This window comes from Myotis daubentonii, chromosome 16, assembly GCF_963259705.1.
Source record: "Myotis daubentonii chromosome 16, mMyoDau2.1, whole genome shotgun sequence".
In the NCBI taxonomy this organism is placed as follows: domain Eukaryota; kingdom Metazoa; phylum Chordata; class Mammalia; order Chiroptera; family Vespertilionidae; genus Myotis; species Myotis daubentonii.
Window position 1 is genome coordinate 24,810,026 of NC_081855.1, and position 23,231 is coordinate 24,833,256.

A 23,231-nucleotide genomic window follows, 5' to 3' on the forward strand; every position below is an offset into this window, starting at 1 on the left:
CTTGTAGGTAACTGAGTTTCTTTCTCTTGCTGCTTTTAGGATTTTCTCTTTGTCTTTTGCTCTTGGCATTTTAATTATGATGTGTCTTGGTGTGGTCCTCTTTGGATTCCTTTTGTTTGGGGTTCTCTGCGCTTCCTGGACCTGTAAGTCTATTTCTTTCACCAGATGGGGAAGTTTTCTGTCATTATTTCTTCAAATAGGTTTTTAATATCTTGCTCTCTCCCATCTTCTGGCACCCCTATAATTCTGATGTTGGTACGCTTGAAGTTGTCCCAGAGGCTCCTTACACTATCTTCGTATTTTCGGATTCTTTTTTCATTTTGCTTTTCCAGTTGGGTGTTTTTTGCTTCTTCGCATTTCAAATCTTTGACTTGATTCTTGCGCTCCTCTGGTCTGCTGCTGGGAGTCTGTATAGTATTCTTTATTTCAGTTACTGTATGCTTAATTTCTAGTTGGTTCTTTATCATAACATTGAGGGTCTCATTAGATTTCTTGTAGATCTCATTAAGTTTATCGGCAGCTTCTAGACAGTTCTTGAGAGACCTTAAAAGTGTGGTTCTGAACTCAATATCCTCCATTGACAGTTTTGTCCTGTTACTTTGTCTCCGCATTTTTTATGCTTTCTTGGTGCACCCCCTAGTGGTCTTTGTGTGCAGTCTTGTTGTAGTTAAGCCTTGATTGTTGTAGTTAATACTGGGGGGATTTGTCCTCCAGGCCAACTGGCTATGAGAGTCAGCTGTGTCTGCAGTGGGAAAACTTCTGTCCTCTGGGGAGGTGCTAATCTAGCCTTTGCCTGAGGCTATCTGGCAAATGGCTCTGTGCAGGGCTTGGGCGGGGTGGGTCGCACTGGATCAAACAGGGCGGGCAGGAGCGAGCAGTTATGGCTGCTCTCAGTTCTGTCCCTAGGTGCTCTGCCTCACAAAGTCCCAACAACCGCTGCAAACCTCGGAGAGAAAGCTGCCTTCGAGTTCCGACCGAAGCCAGACAGTCCAGCTTCTCCCGTTTGAGTCTGGGTCCCTAGAGACTCGCCCGGATCTGGAGCTCAGAGTCTGAAACTCCCTCCCAATTGAAAACAACAACCGCGCCCTCCGCCGCCAGCCCACTCCACGTGCACTCCGCACCTTAGTATTTCACTTCAGCACTGCGCCTCCTCTGAGTCTGGGTATGATATTCTCTTTCCTCCTAGTTGTAGAATTTCCACTCAGCCAGCCTTCCTGTGGTTCTGGATGATGTTCGTTCCGTCTTTTAGGTGTACCCTTGAATTGGTTGTTCGAGGCAGCAATCTCCGGCGTTAACCTATGCCGCCATCTTGGTTTCCTAGGGTTTCCTCTTACCTGGTCTCTGAAACTGGTTCCTGGTTAGCAACGCTCTTAGGCACACTGTGTGCTACCTCAAGAGTACCCTAAATGTGGACACACATAAATAAAAGTTGTTAATATGCTTGTTCATTCCCTGCCGTGATGTAGGAAAAAGAACCAATTGAGCCACACCAGCCAGGGCTTATGGTTAAGTTTTAAGAGTTTTTTGTATATTTTGGGTGAGTCTTTTTTTCAGATGTATCTTTTGCAAATATTTTCCCCCAGTCTGTGGCTTGTCTTCTCATTCTTTCGATATTATCTTTTGCAGAGAAGTTTTTAATTTTAATGAAGTCCTACCTATCGATTCTTTCTTTAGGAATCATGCCTTTTGGCACTGCATGTAAAAATTCATCGCTATACCCAAGGTCATTTAGATTTCTTCCTATGTTATCTTCTAGCAGTTTTAGTTTTGTGTTTTGATCTATGATCCATTTTACTTTTTTTTTTTTTTTTGAAGAATGTAAGGTCTGTGTCTAGATTCATATTTTTGCCTGTGGGTGTCTAGTTTTTCTAGCATCATTTATTGAAAAGACCATTTCAATAAGTGATCTTTGTTGTTGTTGTTGAAAAGACTAAACTCATTTAATTTTCAAAACACACTTTGAGGCAGGCACTCTTATTAGCGCCATTATTTTCAGATAAAGAAACTGAGGCACAGAGAGGTTTTATAGATCACCCAGGGTAACTCAGCTAGTACTTGACATAGCTGGGATTTGAACTAGCAACCTGGTCCCAGAGTCCATGTACTCAATCCCTAGCTACAACAATAATGTCGCCCTCAGAGGTTTGTTGTGAGGAATAGAGATAGTGTCTAGCACATAGTAGGTGCTCAGGAAGCAGTAGTGAGAGTCATTGTTCTACCCAGCCTTCAAGGTTCCACTCAAATGTCAAGTCCTTAAAGCAGCTTTTGTTCCATCCCCCTTCCCCCCAGCCCCCATTTGAGCCCCCTGGAGAGAGTTTCCATGTCTTATTTCTCTGTGTCCCCCAAAGTGCCTGATGGGGCGCTTGGCACTTGGCGGCTCTCAGTAAATGTTTGTTGAGTTTGGTTGCATGCTATTCTTTTATCTACAACACATATCCTGGGTGTGGTCTATGCCTCACGATCTCCCAGCTCTCATTCAGTTCTTTGCTCCTGAGCCCTCTCCCTCCAGCCTTCCTGGGCCTGTCAGGTTGGGCCACCTCTGCCTGGAGAAGTTCCTGGTTGGGCTGTCTATGGAGGCAACTGCCCTTGTCTGCTGCACCCTTTCTCTTAAAAGACTTCCGTTTCTTCCACATTCTGGGGTCCCCACTCTAATATGAACACTGCCTCTAGGAGTGTCTTCATCTCTTCTCTTTCCTTCTCTCTCTCCTCTCTTTCCAAACTCAAGACAAAGCACCTGCTCCGGAGGCCTGGTCTCTAAATGCCTCTGGCCTTTGCCAGGCAGGCTAACGTTCCTTCTCACTGGCCAGATCAGCTCTCTTGAGGTTTACAGAACATGGGAGGCTCAGGGGCAGGCCTCATTCAAAGAGCCTCTGAAAGGGGTTAATCTTGGCATTGTCGGCGGTAAGGAGTGAGTGCCGCTTATGGCTGTGTCCCCTGGGCCTTGGCACACTCCCAGGCAGCTCCCTCTGAGGCAGGGCGCTTTCAGATCAAGCCACCAGACACCTGTGTCCACCTTGGGAGTACATTCCTCCAGTCCCACCTTGGACATGACAGGCGGTGTCTGCTTTGGACGGAGCCACCTGGCACCATGGAGCAGCGCCCTATGTCTGCCTCTGCAGGGCCACCCTGGGAAGATGTGGCCAGCAAGACTCTGCTGCTTCCTCTGTACAGCATTATCCTGGGCAGCACCCTCTCGGACACAGCAGAGCCCCGTACCCGCCTTGGACCGAACCTGTTCTACACATTCAGCATGACCTTGTGCCTGCCCTGGGGATGCCCAGCAGCCTCTAGTGCCCGGTGGAGGCAGGACCTCAGGCAAGGCCTCTCAGACACGAACAGGGGTCCCCGGGGCGGGGAGGGTGCTCGCAGGGCCCGCTCTGGAGGCGCGCCCAGGCGCTGCCCGGAAGGCCGGGCATTTATCCCCGGAGTCGCCAGCAGGGAGCTCCCTTTCGGCTCCGCTCGCGCGGCCGCGGGGGGCGGCGCTGGCTTGCGCCGAGCTGCGCTCCAGCCCGGACCCGGCCGGGGCCGCTGGATGCCGCGTCTCCGCTTGTGCTGCCTGCCGGGCCGGCTCCGGCGGTCGGTGAGTGCGGGGCGGCGCGGGCAGCCGCCTGCAGGGCCCGGCGGGGCGGCGAGGCGGGCTCGGGCCGGGAAGGCGGGCGGGCGGGCGGCGGGGCCCGCCGGCTCCCGCTCCCCCCGTGTCCCCTGAAAGCAGCGGCCCGGACTCCCGGCTCCGTCTCTGGTCCCAGCGGCGCCGGCGGAGCTTGGCGCCCGAGAGTGGGGGCGATCGGGAGGGGCGGGGAGGGCGAACTCCGGCCCCCCTTGCCTGCTGGGGGGTGGGGAGAGCCGGGGGCGGGGAAGCAGGGCAGGGTGGCTTTCAGTTTGGGGGGATTTGGGGCTCGGGGGAGCCCCTGTGGCCCTAAGCTGCGGGGTGGAGGCTGCAGCCTCGGGGATAGGGGCTTCTCGGAGCCAGGCCCCGGCCCCCCAGACGGACCGACCCACCGAGGCTCTGGAAGGCGGCCGGGAAGGCGAGCACCTCCGCCGAGCCCTTTATCCCTCCCAGCGGCCTTCACCCTTTCACTGCCAGGCCGACAGCGGGCTGCTCTCGAAGGAGCAGCTGCCAGACAGCTGGCTAAACAATGGAGACCCCGCTTCCCCAGGCCCCCTCCCCTTGGGACCGAAGATGGGGGCGGCTGGGTGCATGGGAAGCTTTGGAGATTAGGGCGTGCAGGCTGTCCCCGGTGACTGGCTGCTCACCTCACCTTTTCCTGCAAAGGGGTGGGGTGTGTGGGTAGGTCGGACAACCTGCCCCAGGCCTCCGGGAGAGCCTGCCCCGACGCCCCGCCCTGCTAACCTGTCACGCCAGTTGTTTCAACAATGGGTAGGGGAGGTGGTAAGGTTAGCTGTCCCCCACCCCCGCTGGGGGTTGCTGCTGGGGACCAAGCCGGGTGAGGAGTGGGTCATGTTCCCGGCTGAGATAAGGCCTGCAGGGACACACCACACATTGGGGCTTTGTTGTGGGGGTGGGGTTTGGGGGTGTCACCCTGTGGCAAGGCACATGTGCCCTGCTGATTAGTTGCAAAGGCTGCAGCCGGAATGAGCTGGGGGTGGGGTGGGGAGCATCAGGTTTTAGCGGTGCTCCTTCTGCCTGGCTTCGCATGAGTTTGACAGTGGCCTCATGGTTTGTGTTTGTGTAGGGAGACTTGGAATGATGCTTCCTGGGAGGAGCTCTCTCTCCTGCCCGGGGCCTTCCTGCCCTCAGAGGGTCCCCCAAGCGTCTGGAGTTGGATTCTCACCCCCATTCACCTTGCCCATAATGACTTGGGCTGGTTTTCGAGGTTTCGTTTTATCTTCTGAGTGCCTGGCCTGTCTGTGGCTGAGGAGGCCTTGTCAGTCCCCCTGAGTTCGAAGAGTGTATGCATTGGGCCAGGCTGGAAGGGAGGAAACACATCCAGGCAGTTAAGAGTAAGATCACCTTAGCTTAGCAACACATTGACTGGAGAGGGTCAAGCTCCCTTTCTGTGTACTGATGGGGTCTGGAGCCCTTTTTCTTTGGGGGGGGGGGCGGGGAGGGAGCAACTAGGTATCCTGTTGTCATGGCAACGGGCCCGTCCTTGCCTAACTGTTCTCCTCCCTTTTGGTTCAGGGGCTCCTTTCTATACGGGGATACTGAAAGTTGCTCTCCTGAGGTCCCTGGCTTCCTGCCGGCCTCACTGGCTCTTTGTCAATGGCCTGCCACCTCCTCAGCTTCCCCTCTGATGAGGTCTTTCCAGGAAACATCCTCCTGTTTGCTGGACATGACTGGTTATATATAGCCCTGGGTGGAGGTGTGCGTGGCCATTTGGGGCTGGGGACATTGGAGTTGGGGCCTCAATTCCAGGAAGACAGTAGGGGAAGCTATTGTGTTGGGGGCTTAGGGGACTGAGAAGGGTTGCACGTGGGTGTGGGAGGGATAGCATGCTGGTGGTCACTTCCTTTGGGAGCTTTGAACTTTGAACAGTTGATGACCTGGTGCCTGGCAGCTCTGATCATCTGGTTTGTTTACTCTTTCCCAGTCTGGCTCAGGTGCCAGGGTGTGTGCCTGAGGGCTTCCTCCCATGCGCCGGCTCTCCTCAGCTGCCCTCACTCTGATAGCGCCTTTCCTGACTCCTGCCTGGTCCCTCAGCCGCACTGCCTGGCAGCCTGGAGCTCCCTTCAATGGCCCAGCTTGAAACTGCTCATTGAGGGGTGCATGTCTCTTCAGAAGTTGGGCCTGAAAACTCTGAGGTTCCCCCCCCCCCCCAACACACACACTCCCCAGAGGCAGGTACCTGAAGGCAGACAGGGTGGGGCAGAGCTGGAGCTGGTCTGAAAGGGAGAATCCACCCTCCTGGGTGGAGCAGGGAGTTGTTGGAACTAAGGAAGGCTTGATCCCTACTTGGTGTGTCACAGGTCTCCAGGGCAGCAGTGCTGTTCTTGCTCCTTCAAACCCAAGGTCTGTCCTCAGCCAGACCTCCCTCACCTGACGTGGACACCACAGGCTGGAACCAGAGCATCCATGTGAGCAGGGCGCTGTTGGTGGCCGTGGGCCCGTCCTTGTCCCAGGCCTCTCCTGGGTTTGGGGGGTAATGCTGAGGTAGTTGAAAGGTGTGAGGGGATCAGAGGCCCAGTCCGCTTTGTACTGCGATTGACAGGTTCCCGCCGGACTTGGGTGGGGGCTTCATGGAACTTTGAAGTCCTGCTTTGGGTCAGGCTCCCGGTGCTTTAAGATCTGCTCACTGCACCGCACCCCTCATCACCATTTTCTTTTCTTTCTTTTTTTTACCCCCATCACCATTTTCTGAGGTGGACTGAATCAGAGGGTGGGGTGGTGCAGTGGTAGGAGCTGGATTGGGAGGGTGGGGAGCAACCCTGGAAAGCCCCTCTCCTCTTGCTTTCCTGCCCTTTCTCTGGAGATAGGAATTGTTTGGCTAATAAATTATCCACATTCCTTTGACATTTCAAATAGCTGGGAGTCAGGCAGCAGTTTAAGCTGTGGACTGACGATTTTACAGGGCCCAGGGCCCTCTCTCTCTGCCAAGTACTTTTATCGTCACTTTCAAGGGGTTGTTTTTTCATTATCCTCTGATATTCCAAGATATTGGATGAAGGGCTCAAGGTCACACAGCCAGGCGGAGGCAGGCCAGGATTAGAACCTGCAGTTTGTGGTTGAGCTGCATACCTCTCCAGCAATGGGCCAAGTCTGAACTCTCAGGCCCATAGTTGAAATAGCTGAGGCCCGGAGAGGGGACGGGACTTGCTCAAGGTCACACAGAAGGTGGGTGGGGATGGTGGTGTTTACTGAGTTCAGCGCCCAGCAGGCTGCGGCAGGCTCCCCATGGAGCAGAGGAGGTTCACCTGCAAGAGCAGCCCCGGACCTGGACCTGGCCGGGCTGCGGGCACCTCTCCGGCTCCCGGGCCCTGCTGCCTGGAAGTGCTTGGGGGCTGCTGGTGCCCGGAGCGGCGGCGGGCCGGGAAGGGAGTGGGGAGCCGGCAGGCGGGCGGGCGGGCCGGACGGCCAGCTGATGTCATGTGAGAAGCGTGCAGGCGGATGAGGGAGCACACCTGGAGCCAGGGAGCTCCATGTGACCTGGCGGTGAGTCACGGGCTCTGCGGAGCTCAGCACCACCGCCGGGAGCAGCTCGGCGCGGCCGCAGGCACAGGCGTCATCCGGCGCCGCCCTGGGGCTGGGCCCGCCGCCGGCCGGCCAGGTGCCCTGGGAGCCCCCCCACCTCCCCACCGGCCCCCTTCGCAGTCCTCAGCCCTCGGTGGGCCCGCGCTCAGATGCAGGCCTCGCGGCTGTAGGAAATGGCCACTCAGGGAGGTCAGAGGCCAAGCGAAAGAGGCCGGCTCTCTTGGGAAAGCATTTCCTTTGTATTTATTTATGAGTGTGGTCTGGGGTGGGGAAGGAGGGGCTGACCCTTTTAAGTACCCACCCACAGCAGCCAAGCCTGGGGGCCCTCGGCTTGCGATTCTAACGCTATAGTTTCCATTTCCTGGGGTTTCTACTTTGCCAGCGGCAGGGTGACCCATTTAAATCTGTCCCCTCTTAAAGCCACAAGACAACAGGGCCATCTATTTTAGCCAAGTCCCCCAAGTCCCTGACATTTTTTCAAGGCGTGAGAGGGCAATTCTTAAAGTTCCCGTTGCAAATCTTGTTTACAGCTTTCATGCTAAGTTCATTGCTTACTGCTTTGTCAAACCTTTCTTTTTTCTTTTTCGTTTTTTCAAAAAATCTTTACAGTCACGAAAGTAACATGCTGAAAAAAGGTTTAATGCAGGAAGTGTGCTCCATAGAGAGACAGTGTTATCCCTCTTTGCCACTACTCCACAGAGAAAACCACTGATGAATTATTGTCATGGATCTTTCCAGACTATTTCAAAAGCTTGTTATATGTATTTTATATATTATATGTATTTATAGGTTAAGATCTTATATGTTATACAAATATAATTCTATAAAAACACTTAAAAATATTTTTTTATGTAGGAAATAACATGCACAAAGGTAGAAGAAAAATTATATAAACTCCCACTATCTAAAGTCTTAGATTTAAATACACACACACCTACCAGCTAAATTTTCTTATTGTAAAAAATTAAAACAATACAGATAACACACAAGTCTGTTTTGACTCTTCTGAAATCCCTGTCTCTTCCACAGAGCATACGTTTTTCTATGAATATGCAAATATTATACATAATGAAAATTTATATATATGCACACATATACATAATTTTTTAAAAAATTCGTAAAAATTATATACTATCTGGCAACTTGGCTTTTTTCACTTAATAATATACTATAAAATCTTTCTAGGTCAGCATATACAAATCGACCTCATTCTTTTTAATAACTGCCCAGTTCTATAATTTAGCTATTCCTCCAGTGATGGTCATTTATAGTGACAGCATTTTGCTATGATAAACAATGCTGCAAAAGTTAGCCATGTTTATTGTGTGAATATAGCTATAGCTGACTTATAAGAGGAATTGCCCAGTCAAAGACTATGTACATTTAAATATTTTCATAGGTACCAACTTACCCTCCTTATACCAATTTATACTCCTACCAGTATGTATGAAATGCCCTGCTTCCCATCCTCTAATTTATTGATATTATTAATCTCGGTAGTTTTTTACTAAACTGCTAAGTGAACGATGATACACCTCTTTTATTTCACATGTCTGAATATTACTGATGCTTGTTGGCCATTCGTATTTCTGCCTCTCTGAGTTGCCTGTGCTTATCCCTGGCAGTAACTATATGGGACCTCTGGACTTGAGCCAGCGTGGTCCAGATTGGCCATGTGCTCACTGGATTGCCTTCACTTCTTGGGCTTTACTTTCTATATATAAAGGTCCTATCCAGCAGTGAGACTCTATGCCTAGACTTATTTTAGTCACACTCGTGCTGATAGTTATCTGTGTACTTTCCTCTCCTCTCTACCAAGTCCCCCCTCTACTCTAATGGTAGTATACACATCATTAAGTGGAGTTCAGTCCCATGTAGATGGTGAGAATATGTCCTGCTTCTATTAGTTACCGTTCTTGAGGGCTTACTCTGAGCTAGGCATTATATGAAGGGCTTCTATACATATCTCATTTAATTCCCATGCCTTATGTGGTAGGTACTATTATTATCTCCATTTTACAAAAGGAAAAATGGAGGCACAGAGGCCTTACGTAACTTGTCCAAGATTGTGTAGCTATTAACTTGAATTTGTTCCTAGGTTTGTTACCTGACATCTGAAATCTAAGCTCTTTCATTAGTTTTATTTATCTTCTATCCCTTGCATTTAATAGGTGCTTGATACATACATATTTCCCCAATATTTTATTATAAAGCTCTGTAAGCATTTAGAAAAGTTAAAGAATTTTATAGTGAACAACCCCCATATCCTAGATTTTACAATTAGCACTATCCTTGCTTTATCACATATTTATCCCTTGATCTATTCATCAAGCTATCTTACATATTTTATGCAGCTCAAAGTAAATTGTAGACATCATACTTTGCACCAAATACTTTAGTATACATATCATTAACTAGAGTTCAATGCTTACTTACAATTCTTTTTTCTTTTGATTGAATATTTCACACAATGAAATACACAAATCTATGTGCACAATTTGATGACTATTGATGAATATATACACCTGTCGATCCAACCCCCTATCAAGATATGTAACATGAGCATCACCCTGGAAAGTCTCCTCATGCCCCCTCTCAGGCAATCCCCACCGCCATCCATACTCCCACCTCCCAAAGGTATCACTGTTCTGAGTTTTTTTCCAGCTTAGGTTGGTTTTGCTTATACTAGAACATCATATAAATAGTACTATACCAGCCCTGGCCAGTGTAGCTCAGTTGGTTGGACATCGTCCCCTGCACCGAAAAGTTGCCAGTTCGCTGGTTTGATTTCTAGTCAGGACACATCGATGCTCGATTCACATTGATGTTTCTCCCTCTCCCTTCCTCTCTCTAAAAACCAATAAAAATGTATATTTTAAAAACAGTACCATACCAGTATGTACTCTTTTGTTAAAGCCTTCTTTTACTGTGACTTGACATAATGTTTTTGAGATTCATCCCTGTTGTGTGTATCAGTAGTTGCTTTTTTTTTTTTAAAAAAAAAAAAAATATATATTTATTTATTATTGTTTTTTAAAATCCTCACCCGAGGATATTTTTCCATTGATTTTTAGAGAGTGAAAGAGAGAAGGAAACAGAGAAATATAGATGTGAGAGAAACACATTGATTCGTTGCCTCCTGCACGAGCCCCAATCAGGGCCCAGGCCGGGGAGGAGCCTGCAACAGAGGCATATACCTTTGACTGGAATCAAACCTGGGACCCTTCGGTCCGCTGGCCAATGTTCTATCCACTGAACCAAACCGGCTAGGGCTAGTTTCTCCTTTCTTATTGCTGAGTAGTATTCCATTATATGAATGTGTAAATTGTTTCGCCTGTTGGTGAACTGATAGATGCGTATTTGATTTGAATGGTCCTTGCCCTCAAAATGCTTTCTGTTTTAAAGTGATAAAGCAATTGAATTGACTGAGTCAATGGTACTTTGCTTTGATTTTGAAGATAGTAGGATCACGATGATTTAGGTACATTCCCTAATTTACATACATACTCTAGTTTACATGCATACTTTTTCTTCACTTAAAATTAGGAAGGCCGCCTGGAGTAGGGGGAGGGGAGAAAGGCAGAGAAGGAAGTCAGAAAAACTATAAGGTTGGAGAGAGTAAGAGACGAAGGGGGGCTGGTAGAAACTACAGCCTGGAATGGAGAATGGGGAGGTGGTGATATCATTGCTACTGGAGACTTTGGACATGAGGACAGCAGATGCTGGAAGGTCCGGGGTCTACAAAAAGACGACAGAGCCCAGGTCTCTAGTGAATTGGGTGCTGAGGAGCGTAGAGCTGCACTACAGGTCTGGCCCAGAAGGGGAAGGTTATAGGTAGCTTCAGGTATTTGGCCCTGGAGAGAACCCCGACCTCAGCCAGGCCTGGCAATTGTAGGGATGACAGTGGGGAATGGGTACCTTGTGAGCTGTCAGATAACAGTGGCAACACAGGGGGGATGAATGAAGGGCTGAAATGGACTCAGTCTCCAAAGGCCCCCGGGTTAGGACGAGAAGGGGTAACGTTAGCAGAAAGTTAATAACTAACCTGTGTCCACAAGAGACTTAGATATTTGGAATTTTAGAGCTAGAAGGGACCCAGATCACCTAGTTCAACCTTGAGCAAAGTGACAGGCTCAAGGTCCCCTGGTGACTTGTTGACAGATCCAGGCCTAGATACCAAATCCCCTAACATTTCCGGCCAGCACCGTCCCCTGCGCTGCTGCTGTGACTGTCCGTCTTCCTGCCTGTCACAATGACAGTGAGGGGCAAGCTTTTGCCAAGACAGGGGTTTACATGAAATTACTTTCCAGGGACCTTTCTAGCCCAAAGATTCTAGAATTTGGGGCCTCTTTTCTGTTGATACTGCTCAAATATTTAGCCCCCAGCAAAGAGCCAGGGTTGTGTAAGGATTGAAGAGTGAGAATCAGAGACCGAAAGGTGTTTTGGTGGGACAGCGGTGAAGGCATTTGGGTTCTCTGTGGTTGAGTTGAGGCGGAGATACTCATTTGTCCCCTCCAGGTCTCCGAGGTGGGTTTCTTTATTCATTTCCTCACAGGTGCCCCTGGAGCCCTCTTCCAAACCAGCCCTTTAAGACAGTGCAAGTAGTGGTGGGTAAGGTGGGTAGCAACCAGCTGAAGATCTTATTTATGTCCTGGCATGTGGTGGGTCTATGCCACACCCCCATCAGTGGTTCAGGAGGAGACAGAGAGACTCCCCATGTCAAAGTACAGCCCTAAAGCAGTGATGGCGAACCTTTGAGCTCGGCGTGTCAGCATTTTGAAAAACCCTAACTTAACTCTGGTGCCGTGTCACATATAGAAATTTTTTGATATGTGCAACCATAGTAAAACAAAGATTTATATTTTTGATATTTATTTTCTATATTTAAATGCCATTTAACAAAGAAAAATCAACCAAAAAAATGAGTTCGCGTGTCACCTCTGACACGCGTGTCATAGGTTCGCCATCACTGCCCTAAAGAGATGTCTGCTGTTAGGCACTTCCCCAACCCAAGTCAGCCCAGACCCATCTGGCCAAGGTTGCCCCTGGCTTTGTGCCTCTTGGGCCCTAGATTCCTTGCCTTCCTACCCCCAGGTAATGTGCATGAGCCTTTGGAACCAAAAAGTTCAGAGGGAACTTTGTTTTACCAGATAGAAACGGAGGTGGGAGGAGAAAAGGGGTACCTGAGAGGTTCGCAGGGAGCTAGTGACTAGACCAGATTCCCCACCTCTTTGGATGTGTTCTACACCTGAAGATTTCTCTAGAACTGTACTGTCCAATCCTCTAGCCAAGCCACCTGGGTCTGCTGAATACTTGAAATGTGGTTGGTCTGAATCGCAATGTGCTCTAAGCGTAAAATATGCATTGGATTTCAAGGACTTAGCATGGAAAAGAGGATATAAGATACCTCAATGTTTTCTATTTAGATTATATATTAAGATGACAATGAATATCGGGTAGGTTGATTTCACCTGTTTCTTTTTACCTTTTAAAATGCGGCGGCTAGGAAATTTTACGTTACATATGTGACTTGAATTATACTTCTTTTGGATAATGCTGCTCTGGAGAGGACACATTGATCTCTCAGGAGCCACTGGGAGAGAGTGCTGGGCAATTAGCCGGTGTACCTGGGCCCTTGGGAGTTCCTGGCCTTGATCGCTTTCTAGGCTTTGTATCTGGGTTGGAGGTCCCTCTCAGTAGGATGGGGAGCCTGCTTGGTGGTGGGGGTGGGGTACACAGAAAGGAAAGGCCTCTCCAGGGCCTTGCAGTAGGTCATTGTGTCTAGAGTTCAGGGGGAAGGCCTTCATGGAGAGAGAACAGAAATGACATTTTGCTTCTAATTAGGTGGTATGGCCTACTTCTACCTCTTGTTCCCTGCTGGTTAGAATGAGAAAGGCCCTCTCAACTCCACCCCCATCGGTTTTTCTCACTCCTGTCCCAGTCAGGTGTGCATTGGGGCGGGAGTAGGTTGGCGCCATAGGCACACGTGCCCTGGAGCTGAGGTCTTCTCTCATCGGCCACAACTTTCCTCCCGAGGCTATATTTAGGTGTTGGTCTGGGGAAAAGGATGTGAGTTTTTCAGGATCCTGTTTATCCAGTAGACCCCCCTCCCCGCCCTCCCCCATCCCCACCACACAGCTGCCTGTCCTCTGTCCAGACTGGAACTTCCCCTCACTTCCCTCCCGGCTCCAATTTGGGTGCCCAGGACCTAGAAAGAAAACAATGTTTGCCATTGAATCCTGACAGTGCCACCTATTAGCTACCGGACAACTAACATCTACTTAATTTTTTCATGTGTAGAGATAATGATACTTTTCTTGCAGGGATGCTGTGAAGTTCAAACGAGGTAGTGTGTGTAAAGGGCCTGGCATTATGCCTGACAAGTGGCAGTCATTAAGCAAGTGTTGGTTCTTTGAGGTCCTCCTCTGTCGGGCAGTGGCTAAGGCTGCTGTCTAGGGATACCGGGCTTAGCAAAGAGCCCAGGGGCATGTGATGTCTGTTGCCTTAAGGGACATTGGCTGTGGGAGGTGATGGTGCACAGAGTCTCTTTTCTTTTCTCCTTGTGTTTGCATCTTCAGTCAAGTCCCAACTTGGCTTAATGGTGTCCTCTGGCCAGGAGGTCAGATCGCCCAGATGCCACCTCCATGCACACCCAAGCCTGGGTCTATCAGAGATCACAGGAAATGAGAGACTTTGGAGTCTGGGTTTTTACAACCTTATCTAAACCTCAAGTTTCCTTATTTGTAAAATGGGGGTAACAATAGACCTCCTCATAGCAGTGTTATGAGGCTTCGCTTAACTGAGACAGTATTGTGTGAGGCAGAGAACCTGGCAGAGATCGCTGTGAGGGGTAGCTGTGCTCAGTAATTGGCCCCGTCTGGACTGGAGACGGGGAAGAGGCTCTGCTGGAATCACCTTTCTCTTTCTCTCTGTTTCTATCTGCAGCAGCAAGGTGGAACACAAAGGCCCTGTGCTGAGCACCCATAATCCTCTGGGGGTACCCCCCCCAAAACACCACCCCCACCATGTTTAATCTAATGAAGAAAGACAAGGACAAAGATGGAGGGCGGAAGGAGAAGAAGGAGAAAAAGGAGAAGAAGGAGCGGATGTCAGCGGCAGAGCTGAGGAGCCTGGAGGAGATGAGCCTGAGACGCGGCTTCTTCAACCTGAACCGCTCCTCCAAGCGTGAATCGAAGATGCGCCTGGAGATCTCCAACCCCATCCCCATCAAGGTGGCCAGCGGCTCCGACCTGCACCTGACTGACATTGACTCCGACAGCAACAGGGGCAGCATCATCCTGGACTCGGGCCACCTCAGCACAGCCAGCTCCAGCGATGACCTCAAGGGTGAGGAAGGCAGTTTCCGGGGCTCCGTGCTGCAGCGGGCGGCCAAGTTCGGCTCCCTGGCCAAGCAGAACTCCCAGATGATTGTCAAGCGCTTCTCCTTCTCCCAGCGGAGCCGGGACGAGAGTGCCTCTGAGACCTCCACCCCCTCGGAGCACTCTGCTGCCCCATCTCCTCAGGTGGAGGTGAGGACTCTAGAGGGACAACTGGTGCAGCATCCTGGCCCAGGCCACCCTCGACCAGGGCCCCGGTCCCAAGTCCCTGAGCTGGTGACGAAACGGTTTCCGGCTGACCTGCGCTTGCCCCCCGTGGTGCCCCCGCCACCCCCTGCCCTCCGGGAGCTGGAGCTGCAACGAAGGCCCACTGGAGACTTTGGCTTCTCCCTGCGGCGCACAACCATGCTAGATCGGAGCCCCGAGGGCCAGGTCTATCGGAGGGTGGTTCACTTTGCTGAGCCTGGTGCGGGCACCAAGGACCTGGCCCTGGGGCTGGTGCCAGGTGATCGTCTGGTGGAGATTAATGGGCACAACGTGGAGAGCAAGTCCAGGGATGAGATTGTGGAGATGATCCGGCAGTCAGGGGACAGCGTGCGGCTCAAGGTGCAACCCATCCCAGAGCTCAGTGAGCTCAGCCGGAGCTGGCTGCGGAGTGGCGAGGGACCACGCAGGGAGCCGGCCGATGTGAGTGTTTCCCTTGGGACCTGGGCAGCGAGGGATGAGCAAGGACTGGGTTGTTGATGTCTATGGTGATTGCACTTAGGTGGATGATCAGGGTACTCAAGAGCTGTAGTGAGAGCCTAGTGAGTGTGTGAGCAGTAAAGCCGGGCCACTCCGTGGGCTTCAGGGACCATCCACCTGGCTGGTGGGGAGAAGGCACCTCAGGTGGGGGCTATACACGGTCATACAAGCTTCATGATACAAGCGGGGGTTAGGGTTTGGGCACCATATTTCCTGAGCCCAAAATTGAGGCATGGAGGCTAACATGTGCCAGTTCCAGATATGAGAGACAGACAGTCTCATATTCTGGACTAAAGTATAGGATTTCCATGTTATTTAGATATTGGAGGTAGGAAAAAAAGGTAAATTATGTCAAATCAGGGCTGTCATGGGACATCTAGGATGTACAGCTGCTTTGGTAGCTCCTGGGAAGATGACCTCAGGCCTCCTCTTGCCCCTGCGTGAGTGAGGAGTTGAATACCAGGTAAGGTTGCCGAGATAAGCAGGGGCCAAATCATGAAAGACCTTATAAATCGTGGTAGGAGTTTCGAGTTAACCCCATTGAAATGAGACTGTTGTAGGGTTTGAAGCATAGTGGAATGATGATCTGATCTATACAGATCACTTGTGCTCCCAGAGTTTTATTATATTTCCTGGAGGAAGGCAGTGCATGGACCTGGAAAAGTAACAGGGATTAAGCCTCCAGAGATAGTATGACCTGATTATCCCTGAGACCCCTGCCCATACAAAGCAAAAGTGGGAGAGGGTGACACAGGCCCAGAAGAGATTGAGGTTAAAGGTATCCATCAGTTTAGCAAATACCTGTTTACTTCCGAAGGACCTACCCGATTTAACTCCTGGAAAGATGGTCTCTAGGGAGATGGAGATCTGTAACCCCAGCGGTCTCTTGATAGGTTGGCTCCTTACCAGTTTGGAATGCTCTGCCTGGAGGCAACCCCTGAAGGACAAGTTGGCCTCTGGTCACCCCTCTCTCCAGCTGTGGCTTTTAGGACTGTCCAGGTCCCTGCAGCCTGACCAGCACATGGCCTGGCCAGGACCTTTCAGCCCTAAGTGACCAGCCAGATGTGTCCAAGTCAGAAGTGGGAGGAAATGCTAAGGAAACAGGCAGAGTCCCGGTCCTAGCTTTCTCCCGGGGAGGGGAAGTGGCTGCTCAGATGGCTGCTTAGCCTAGCAGCATGTCGGGCCTGGAGGGCCTGGGAGCCGCAGGGTCAGACTCTGGCAGGAAACACTGGAGTTGGGTTCCAGACCTTCCTTTACCCGGGGGCTGGTGGGGTCAGGCAGCTTTGCTAGTCAGGAAGGGGTAGTGAGTGGGAGGGAGCCTGTCGTAGAATCCAGGAAGGACCTGGACGCATTAATTCCAGAAATACATTGAGCACCTACTCTGTGTTAGCCACCAGGCTACACTGAACTTGGGGAACTTCCTCCGGCTTAGAGGGAGTCTTTATCTCAGCACCAAAGACCACACCATGTTGCCACGTCTGCCTACTTTCTCCCAGGCTAACATTGCCTTCAACAGATAGAACATTCTTCCTCTTAAAGAATGAGTCCCCCGGGGATTGTTGCCAGGTCCCCGCTGAACCACAGCACAGGCCTCTGTGGGGCTCAGGGCTTGGCATCGCAGGTGCTGTTCAGTTCTTCTCTTTATAGCACAGGATCATCCTGGCATCTCATGTTTCCCAGCCGCTCTCCTTCCCAACTAGCTGCTGTTACCGCATCCCTGGGGAAGTGGGTGGTTTAGCTTTGGAAACCCCGGTGGATCCCACCTTCCAGCTGGTATCTCAGAAATGCTGGCTTGCTCTGGCCCGTGGGGCAAGCCCAGCTGGTGCCCAGAGGACTTCTTCCCCCACCTCGGGGATCGAGCAGGGGACACAGTAGAAAGTCCCTTCCTCATGAGTCTCCTAGAACTGACCGGACAACAAGAAGCATAGGACTGAAAGAAGCCCCACGTCTCCTCTTACCTGGGTAGGCGGTGGGGTCTCAGGCCACCACGGAGAGGAGCAGAATGAGCCCGGCATTCTGGTTTCCTGAGACAGACCCCGGAGCTGGTGAGGGAGTGCTGTAGCCTCGACTGAGGCTCTTATCCTCTATCTCCTCTTCCTCCCACTCCTACTCCTGCTCCTTTTCTTGGCAGCAGTTCTAATCCTAGTTCCATGCCAAGAAAAGAGCCTTCCCACCTCCTCCATGCTCCCGGGCGGGGTACCCTGACAACTCTAGCCCCACAGGGACAGCTCTGGTGGCCACCCTGCCCGTCAGGCCATCCATCAACTGTGTCCACACGTTGCCTGTCCCCAGGGAGCTCTGAAGGAGCTGGCTAGCCATCTGTTCTCTTTCGGCCCACAGATAGGGGCCAGGCCCCATGGCTCCTGTCCATGGCCTGCTCAGAAGGCCCCAGGGAGAGACAGCCCCTTGGGTTTCCTTCTCACATGGTGTGTGTCCAGAATGCTTGGCTCACACCTTGTTCATATGTCTCTGTAGCTGCCAGACAAGGCTCCACTGGGAGGAGGGGTGAGCCACATCGTCGGATAGACTTGGGACCTGATGGAAATCACTCAGCCAGTCTGAGAGAAGCAGCCCTTCTTCCGCCATCTATTCCTCCACTCGTGTCTACTAAACACACGTTTGTGGAGCACTTCCTGTGTGGTAGGTCCTGGGACGCAGCCGTGTGCAGCACATAATCCCAGCCTCAAAGATGAAATCAAAGAAGGACGTACATCCAGCCCCAAGGAACTCAAAGCCTAGTGGGAGAGATGGTCAAGTAGCAGGTCATCAAATGACATTGCCATTTGAGAAGGTCAGCGATAGACCAGTACGGGGTACTGGGGAGCACAGAAGGGAACTTCAAGTATAGTCTTCAGAATGAATCAGAGAGAGAGCTGACATATAGGAGAGGCAAACGGAAGGAAAAGACTGTATTAGACACAAATCAGAGAGAGATTGACACGCTTGGGGAATAAGGCTTGGGGACAGCATAGGGGGACACTATTGAGAGAAGCAGCAAGAGAAGCAAGCAGGGGCCAGGTTACAAGGCCCTGAGAGTCATGCTAGGGAATGTAAACTTTAACCTAAGGACAATGTAGCCATTTAATCGGGGAGTGATAGGCACAGATTTTAGAAAATCTCTGGCTGTTTATGGGGAATCCTTTCGGGTGTAGCAAGGGGAGAATCGTGAGGGAGCTATTATAGTAAACCTAGTAGAGTGAATGGAGGCCTGAACTTAGGGAGAGGCATTGGAGATGGAAAGAGGTTTCAGACCTAAGCAACTGAAGTAGGCTCTAGAGCAGTGATGGCGAACCTTTTGAGCTCGGCGTGTCAGCATTTTAAAAAACCCTAATTTAACTCTGGTGCCGTGTCACATATAGAAATTTTTTGATATTTGCAACCATAGTAAAACAAAGACTTATATTTTTGATATTTATTTCATATATTTAAATGCCATTTAACAAAGAAAAATCAACCAAAAAAATGAGTTCGCGTGTCATAGATTTGCCATCACTGCTCTAGAGTCTTGGTGACCGACTGGGGTGAGGGAAGGAGGAGAGGAGGGGTAAGTGTGACTACCAGGTTTGGGGGAGGATGCTAAATTCTTTCCATGATTCTTCAGGGAAAGTGTTTGGGGGCATCTGTTTTGAGAAAATTATTCTTAACTTTTCTAAAGGCAAAAAGAGTTCCCTGAGTCTGATGAGATTAAGGAAGGTGTTGGTAAAGGGGAGGATCTTAAAACCCCAGTTGGATCAAAATTCTTCTCTCCAGTTCCATGAGTCTGGGTAGGAGAGTCAGTGCCCATTGAGAAGGAGTAGGGGCCGGGTGGGGACTAAGGTCTGGGAGTAGGGAGAGCTGGTCCCTTCCATTTGTATCCTCAGTAGGCCCATCCTGGGGGCCAAGTGGATTGTCTGTGAACGTACGATGGTTCTGCTGAGCTCAGAAAAGCCCACCTGGCTAAACCCTGGCCAATGAGGTTGTTCTCCTGCTGCCAAGAGACAGAGGAGCTGGCCTGCATGGGAGCCCTACCCAGAAAGCACTGCTTCCTGAGTTTATGAGGTTGTGGTAGGAGGGGAGGGGGGTGCTTCAAGGAAGGCCTACCACCCCTTCCCAGTCAAATCTAGTTTCCTGCGCCCTGTGGAGCTATCAGGCATTTGCTGGAGATCTGTGGTAGAGTTTCTTCTCCCATTGGACCTTGGGGTTTGTCCACAACAGTCACAGGGCTGTGAGGTTCCTTAAGAGGTCATCCTATCCATCTGAACCACCTGCACATTCAGGAGAACCTAGGAGAGTGCATGTCATAGTGGAAAGAACATGGACTTTGGAACCAGAAAGATCTGCTTGAGTTTTACCAAAGTCACCACACTTTTCTGAGCCTCAGTGTACTCATTCCCTTGAACAGGACCAGGCACTGTACTGGGCACTGGGGGGTTAAGTAAATAAAGTAGACTCTTTCCTTGAGGAAGCATAAGCGTAAGTAAAGAAAGGCAACTCAGCGCCATCATTGCTATCGTAGATGTCTGTGCAGGTAAACAGTGGGGTGGGAAGGAGGGAGTGGCCATTAGAAGAGGCCTCTGAGAGGATGTGACCCCCTGTTCTCTATACATGGGCCTTATTCTGTCCTCTCAGAATTTAAGAAGACGAAATCAAAGAAGGACGTACACCCAACTAACCCACTCCAGCATCCTCTGAGAAGGAGAAGAAAGGGAGCCTTGTTTTTCACCTTGTGTACTCTCCTTTATGGGTCTTTATTTAAGAGTCTGTATGTATGCGGTGAGATCCCTTTGGCAGACTTTGGCAGGTCGTAAATGCTTAGGAAGATTAGTATCTTTCTCTCTGCCCAGTCTCTGAAGACATCCAGGGAAAGTAATTTTGCAGCCTCCTTAATTAATCCAGCCCAGTGTTCTCCCATCATGGCTCCTGGTAAGGTTTTCTTTCCAATAGGGACTCCTGATGCTTTTGTCCAAACTCTTTCACTGTAGGTTTTTGGTTTTTTTTTTTAAAAACCAGCTTAAAGGTGAGGTGGGCCCCTGGGTGTCCGCTAGCTTTTCCTAGCTTCTTCGAGCCCAGCTTCTCAGGCCTGTAGGCATGGACATCAGTGGCCCAGCAGGAGACAGGCCACTCAGGGTTGCCTGGCTGGGGGAGAAGGGCAGGTCCCTTTGCCATAGTGGAAGCCCCAGACCCCTGGGTGGAAAGTATTTGAGCCTCAGCAGCCTTGTCCACAGGTGCTGTCAGGAGTAGGGACTGCAGATTCCAAGGAACCTCGAAATGGTGCTGCTTCCAGATCCTCTGGGCCAGCTGCCGGCCAGTGGGCCTCCCCAGGGGCTCTGGTGGTGCTGGGTGCTGCCTGGGCTCAGAGTTCTAGAATGCTTCTGTTCCTCATGTTGCTCTAAATGATCCTTGGAGGGGTTTTTGTTTTTTAAACAGAGCATTTTTACTTCATTTTGTGCCAAAGCTGCAGGCACTTCTGGCATCAATCTCCCCATGTGAGAGCCCTGGTTTGGGGGCTCAAAGCAGGACTCAAACGGAGTTCTTTTGGAAATGAGGGGCCAATGGGCAGGTTCAAGGGCATGAGAACTGACGGGTGAAAGGTTTTTAGGGACATTTTGGGGGTTATCTATCCTGGATTGGGGGTTACATGAGGCCAGCAGGATAGAGTGGTGGACTAGGTCATTTCTATTCTGCTAGGTCTCCCTTCTCTGTCCTCAGAGGCACCATTCTGCCTCCTTCCCAGTGAGATGCTGGACAAACTGCAGCCCCTATGTGCCCTGACCACCCGGCCCGTGGGTGGTGGGCCCAGTGCCCAGGCCACATTGAACTGGGTGTGGGTACATGCCATGGTCATTGGTTGTTTTTGCAGGCAGAGCTTGGAGCCCTGGTGCGGGGGCAGGGCCTTGGTTGAGGTAGCCTGCCTGGCCCCTTGGGCCCTGGCCAGAACCCCTCTGGCCCACCCAGATCCCCTTGGCCTCCCTGCCCTCTGCCCCCTTCTAATCTCTCTTATTTACATTGAAATGGTTCTGGAAAATACCAGATATGCAAACACCCAGACTGGGGGGTGGGTGAGGAGTGGGGTGAAGGGGGGGGTTGTGGCGGGTGGGAACACAAGTATTTTAAAAATGCTGCAAATCTCTACAGTGTTTCCCAGAAACCACAAGCACGCGTTCTGCCTGCCAGCAGGGCTCCCGCCACCCCACTACTCTAAGCTGCTGGATTCTCCTCCCTGTAGCCTGGGGTGAGAGCAGCATCTGTGGGGGTGGGGACCGGTGACCCAGCTGGGGAGGGGGCACCCCTGCTGCCTGGGCAGGCTGCCTGGCGCCTCCGTTGTCAGTCCTGGGCAGTGGTACGGCTGTGCCCCAGGCACCCAGCAGCTGGCTCTGTGGGCGCCCACCATGCCAGATCTGCACTGCGAAGGAGTGGAGTCTTCATGGCTCCCGGCCTCCTGCTGAGCAGTTTGGAGGGGGAGGGGGCAGACGGACCCCAGCCAACCCTAGAATCCTGCGTGGTGTTTGGCAGCAGCTTCTGTTCTGTTAAATACAGGGGACAGTGTCAGCAAAGCTTATTATTTTTTTCAGTTGTTGGCTGTAGTCTGGTCGGGAAACCGTTTCCTTAGACCCAGGTCACCACTCTGGCTCCCTTGATCTCCCGCCATATGTTCCTCGGAATCAGGGCATGGCCTGCTTCCCCATCGCGGCTCAGCCCGGCCACTCTGCAGAACGGAGGGTGTCTGTCCAGTGTTCTGTCTGGCATCCAGTAGAGTGTGTGGCACACACGTGCTGCCTAAGTGCTGTTTAATTGATCTGATAAAGATTCAGCTGAGCAGAAAGGCCTTGAGGAAAGGGCATGGAAAATAACAGCAAGGATGAGGATTATGGCTGGCGTTCGCTGCACATCAGGCACTGTTCTAGGTGTTTTATACATATTAACTCATTTAATTTTCCCAACGGCCCTTTAGGTATTATAATAATCTCTACTTCCTCGGTGTGGAAACTGGATTACAGAGAGGTTAAGGTCAAGTAAATCGCCTAAGGTTTCAAGGCTGTTAAATGACTTGTCAGAATTTGAACTCAGGGCATCAGCTCCTTGCTCTTCACTAGCGTGCTCTCTAGTAAGTCCTCCCTTAATGTCATCAGTGGGTTCTTAGAACTGTGACAGAACGACGGATAATGAAACCAATTTTAGCAGAGGCTGATTGACATAAGCAAGAGTTACATGCGTACAGCATCTCTTCAGTGTTATAATAAAATGACGCGGCACGAGATGACATTATTGGAGGACCTGCTGTACAGGGCAGAGGAAGGCAGTGTCTGGTAGCCTAGCCCAGGCCTGACCCTTCTGATTCCTGCTGCCCTACAGGCCTCTTCTCCAGAAGGGATGGGAAGCCAGAGTGACTGCACCCTTGCTCTTGTTCTGTGGACGGTGAGCGTAGAAGGTGTGACCATTGCTCTCAGGCCCTCCTGAAGATCAACCAGAGGCCGTGAGCCCGAGGGGCAGGCAGGCAGGGTTTCACCTTGTGGGAGCTGGGAGAGGTCCTGGCAAGAGAGGCTGAGGAAGAGTGGCTGCATCTGCCTTGGCAGCATTTGGGTGCGTCACCCAGAAGTGGTGGAGGGTGCACTTTTGCCCCTTCTGCATCTCCCCTGTGAGATCCTGGAAGGTAGGCGAGTTGCCCCCTCACCTCTTTGGCCCTTACTGACATACTAGTACCTACCGCCGCAGCCCTTGGGGTGGCAGGATCCCCGTTGTCACCTCTGACCACGAACGGGTCCTCCTCCATTGCACGGGGTGGATCGCTGTTGTTTCCTAGCGTGCACTGTGGGGGAAAGGCAAGGCGCACGGCCTGGCAGGGTGCCTAGCAGGTAGTGGGTGTGCAGCGCAGAGTTCTCATTTGCTGCTACCATTGCCCTCCTGCTGGTCCTTCTGTCCATAGTAATGCTCTTCCCTGCCCACCCTCATGCCCTCACACTCATAGGCTCGGTTTGAATATCACTTCCTCAGGGAAGCCTTCCCTGATCCTCCCCGACCTG

The 23,231-nt window shown here is 51.2% G+C and overlaps 1 protein-coding gene across 15 annotated transcripts in view; it reads left to right on the plus strand.

Moving 5' to 3' along the window:
• The first annotated feature begins 3,427 nt into the window (after positions 1 to 3,427).
• Positions 3,428 to 23,231, plus strand: part of MYO18A (myosin XVIIIA) — a 96,853-nt gene continuing 77,049 nt past the window's right edge. For all 15 annotated transcript variants that reach the window (XR_009449140.1, XR_009449141.1, XM_059669316.1 and 12 more), the window contains exons 1-2: positions 3,428 to 3,580; positions 14,096 to 15,174. Coding sequence is in view for 13 of the 15 variants with exons in the window: in XM_059669316.1 (XP_059525299.1) it covers positions 14,176 to 15,174 (999 nt within the window). In the remaining 2 variants the exon portion in view is untranslated. The remainder of the gene's footprint in view (positions 3,581 to 14,095; positions 15,175 to 23,231) is intronic.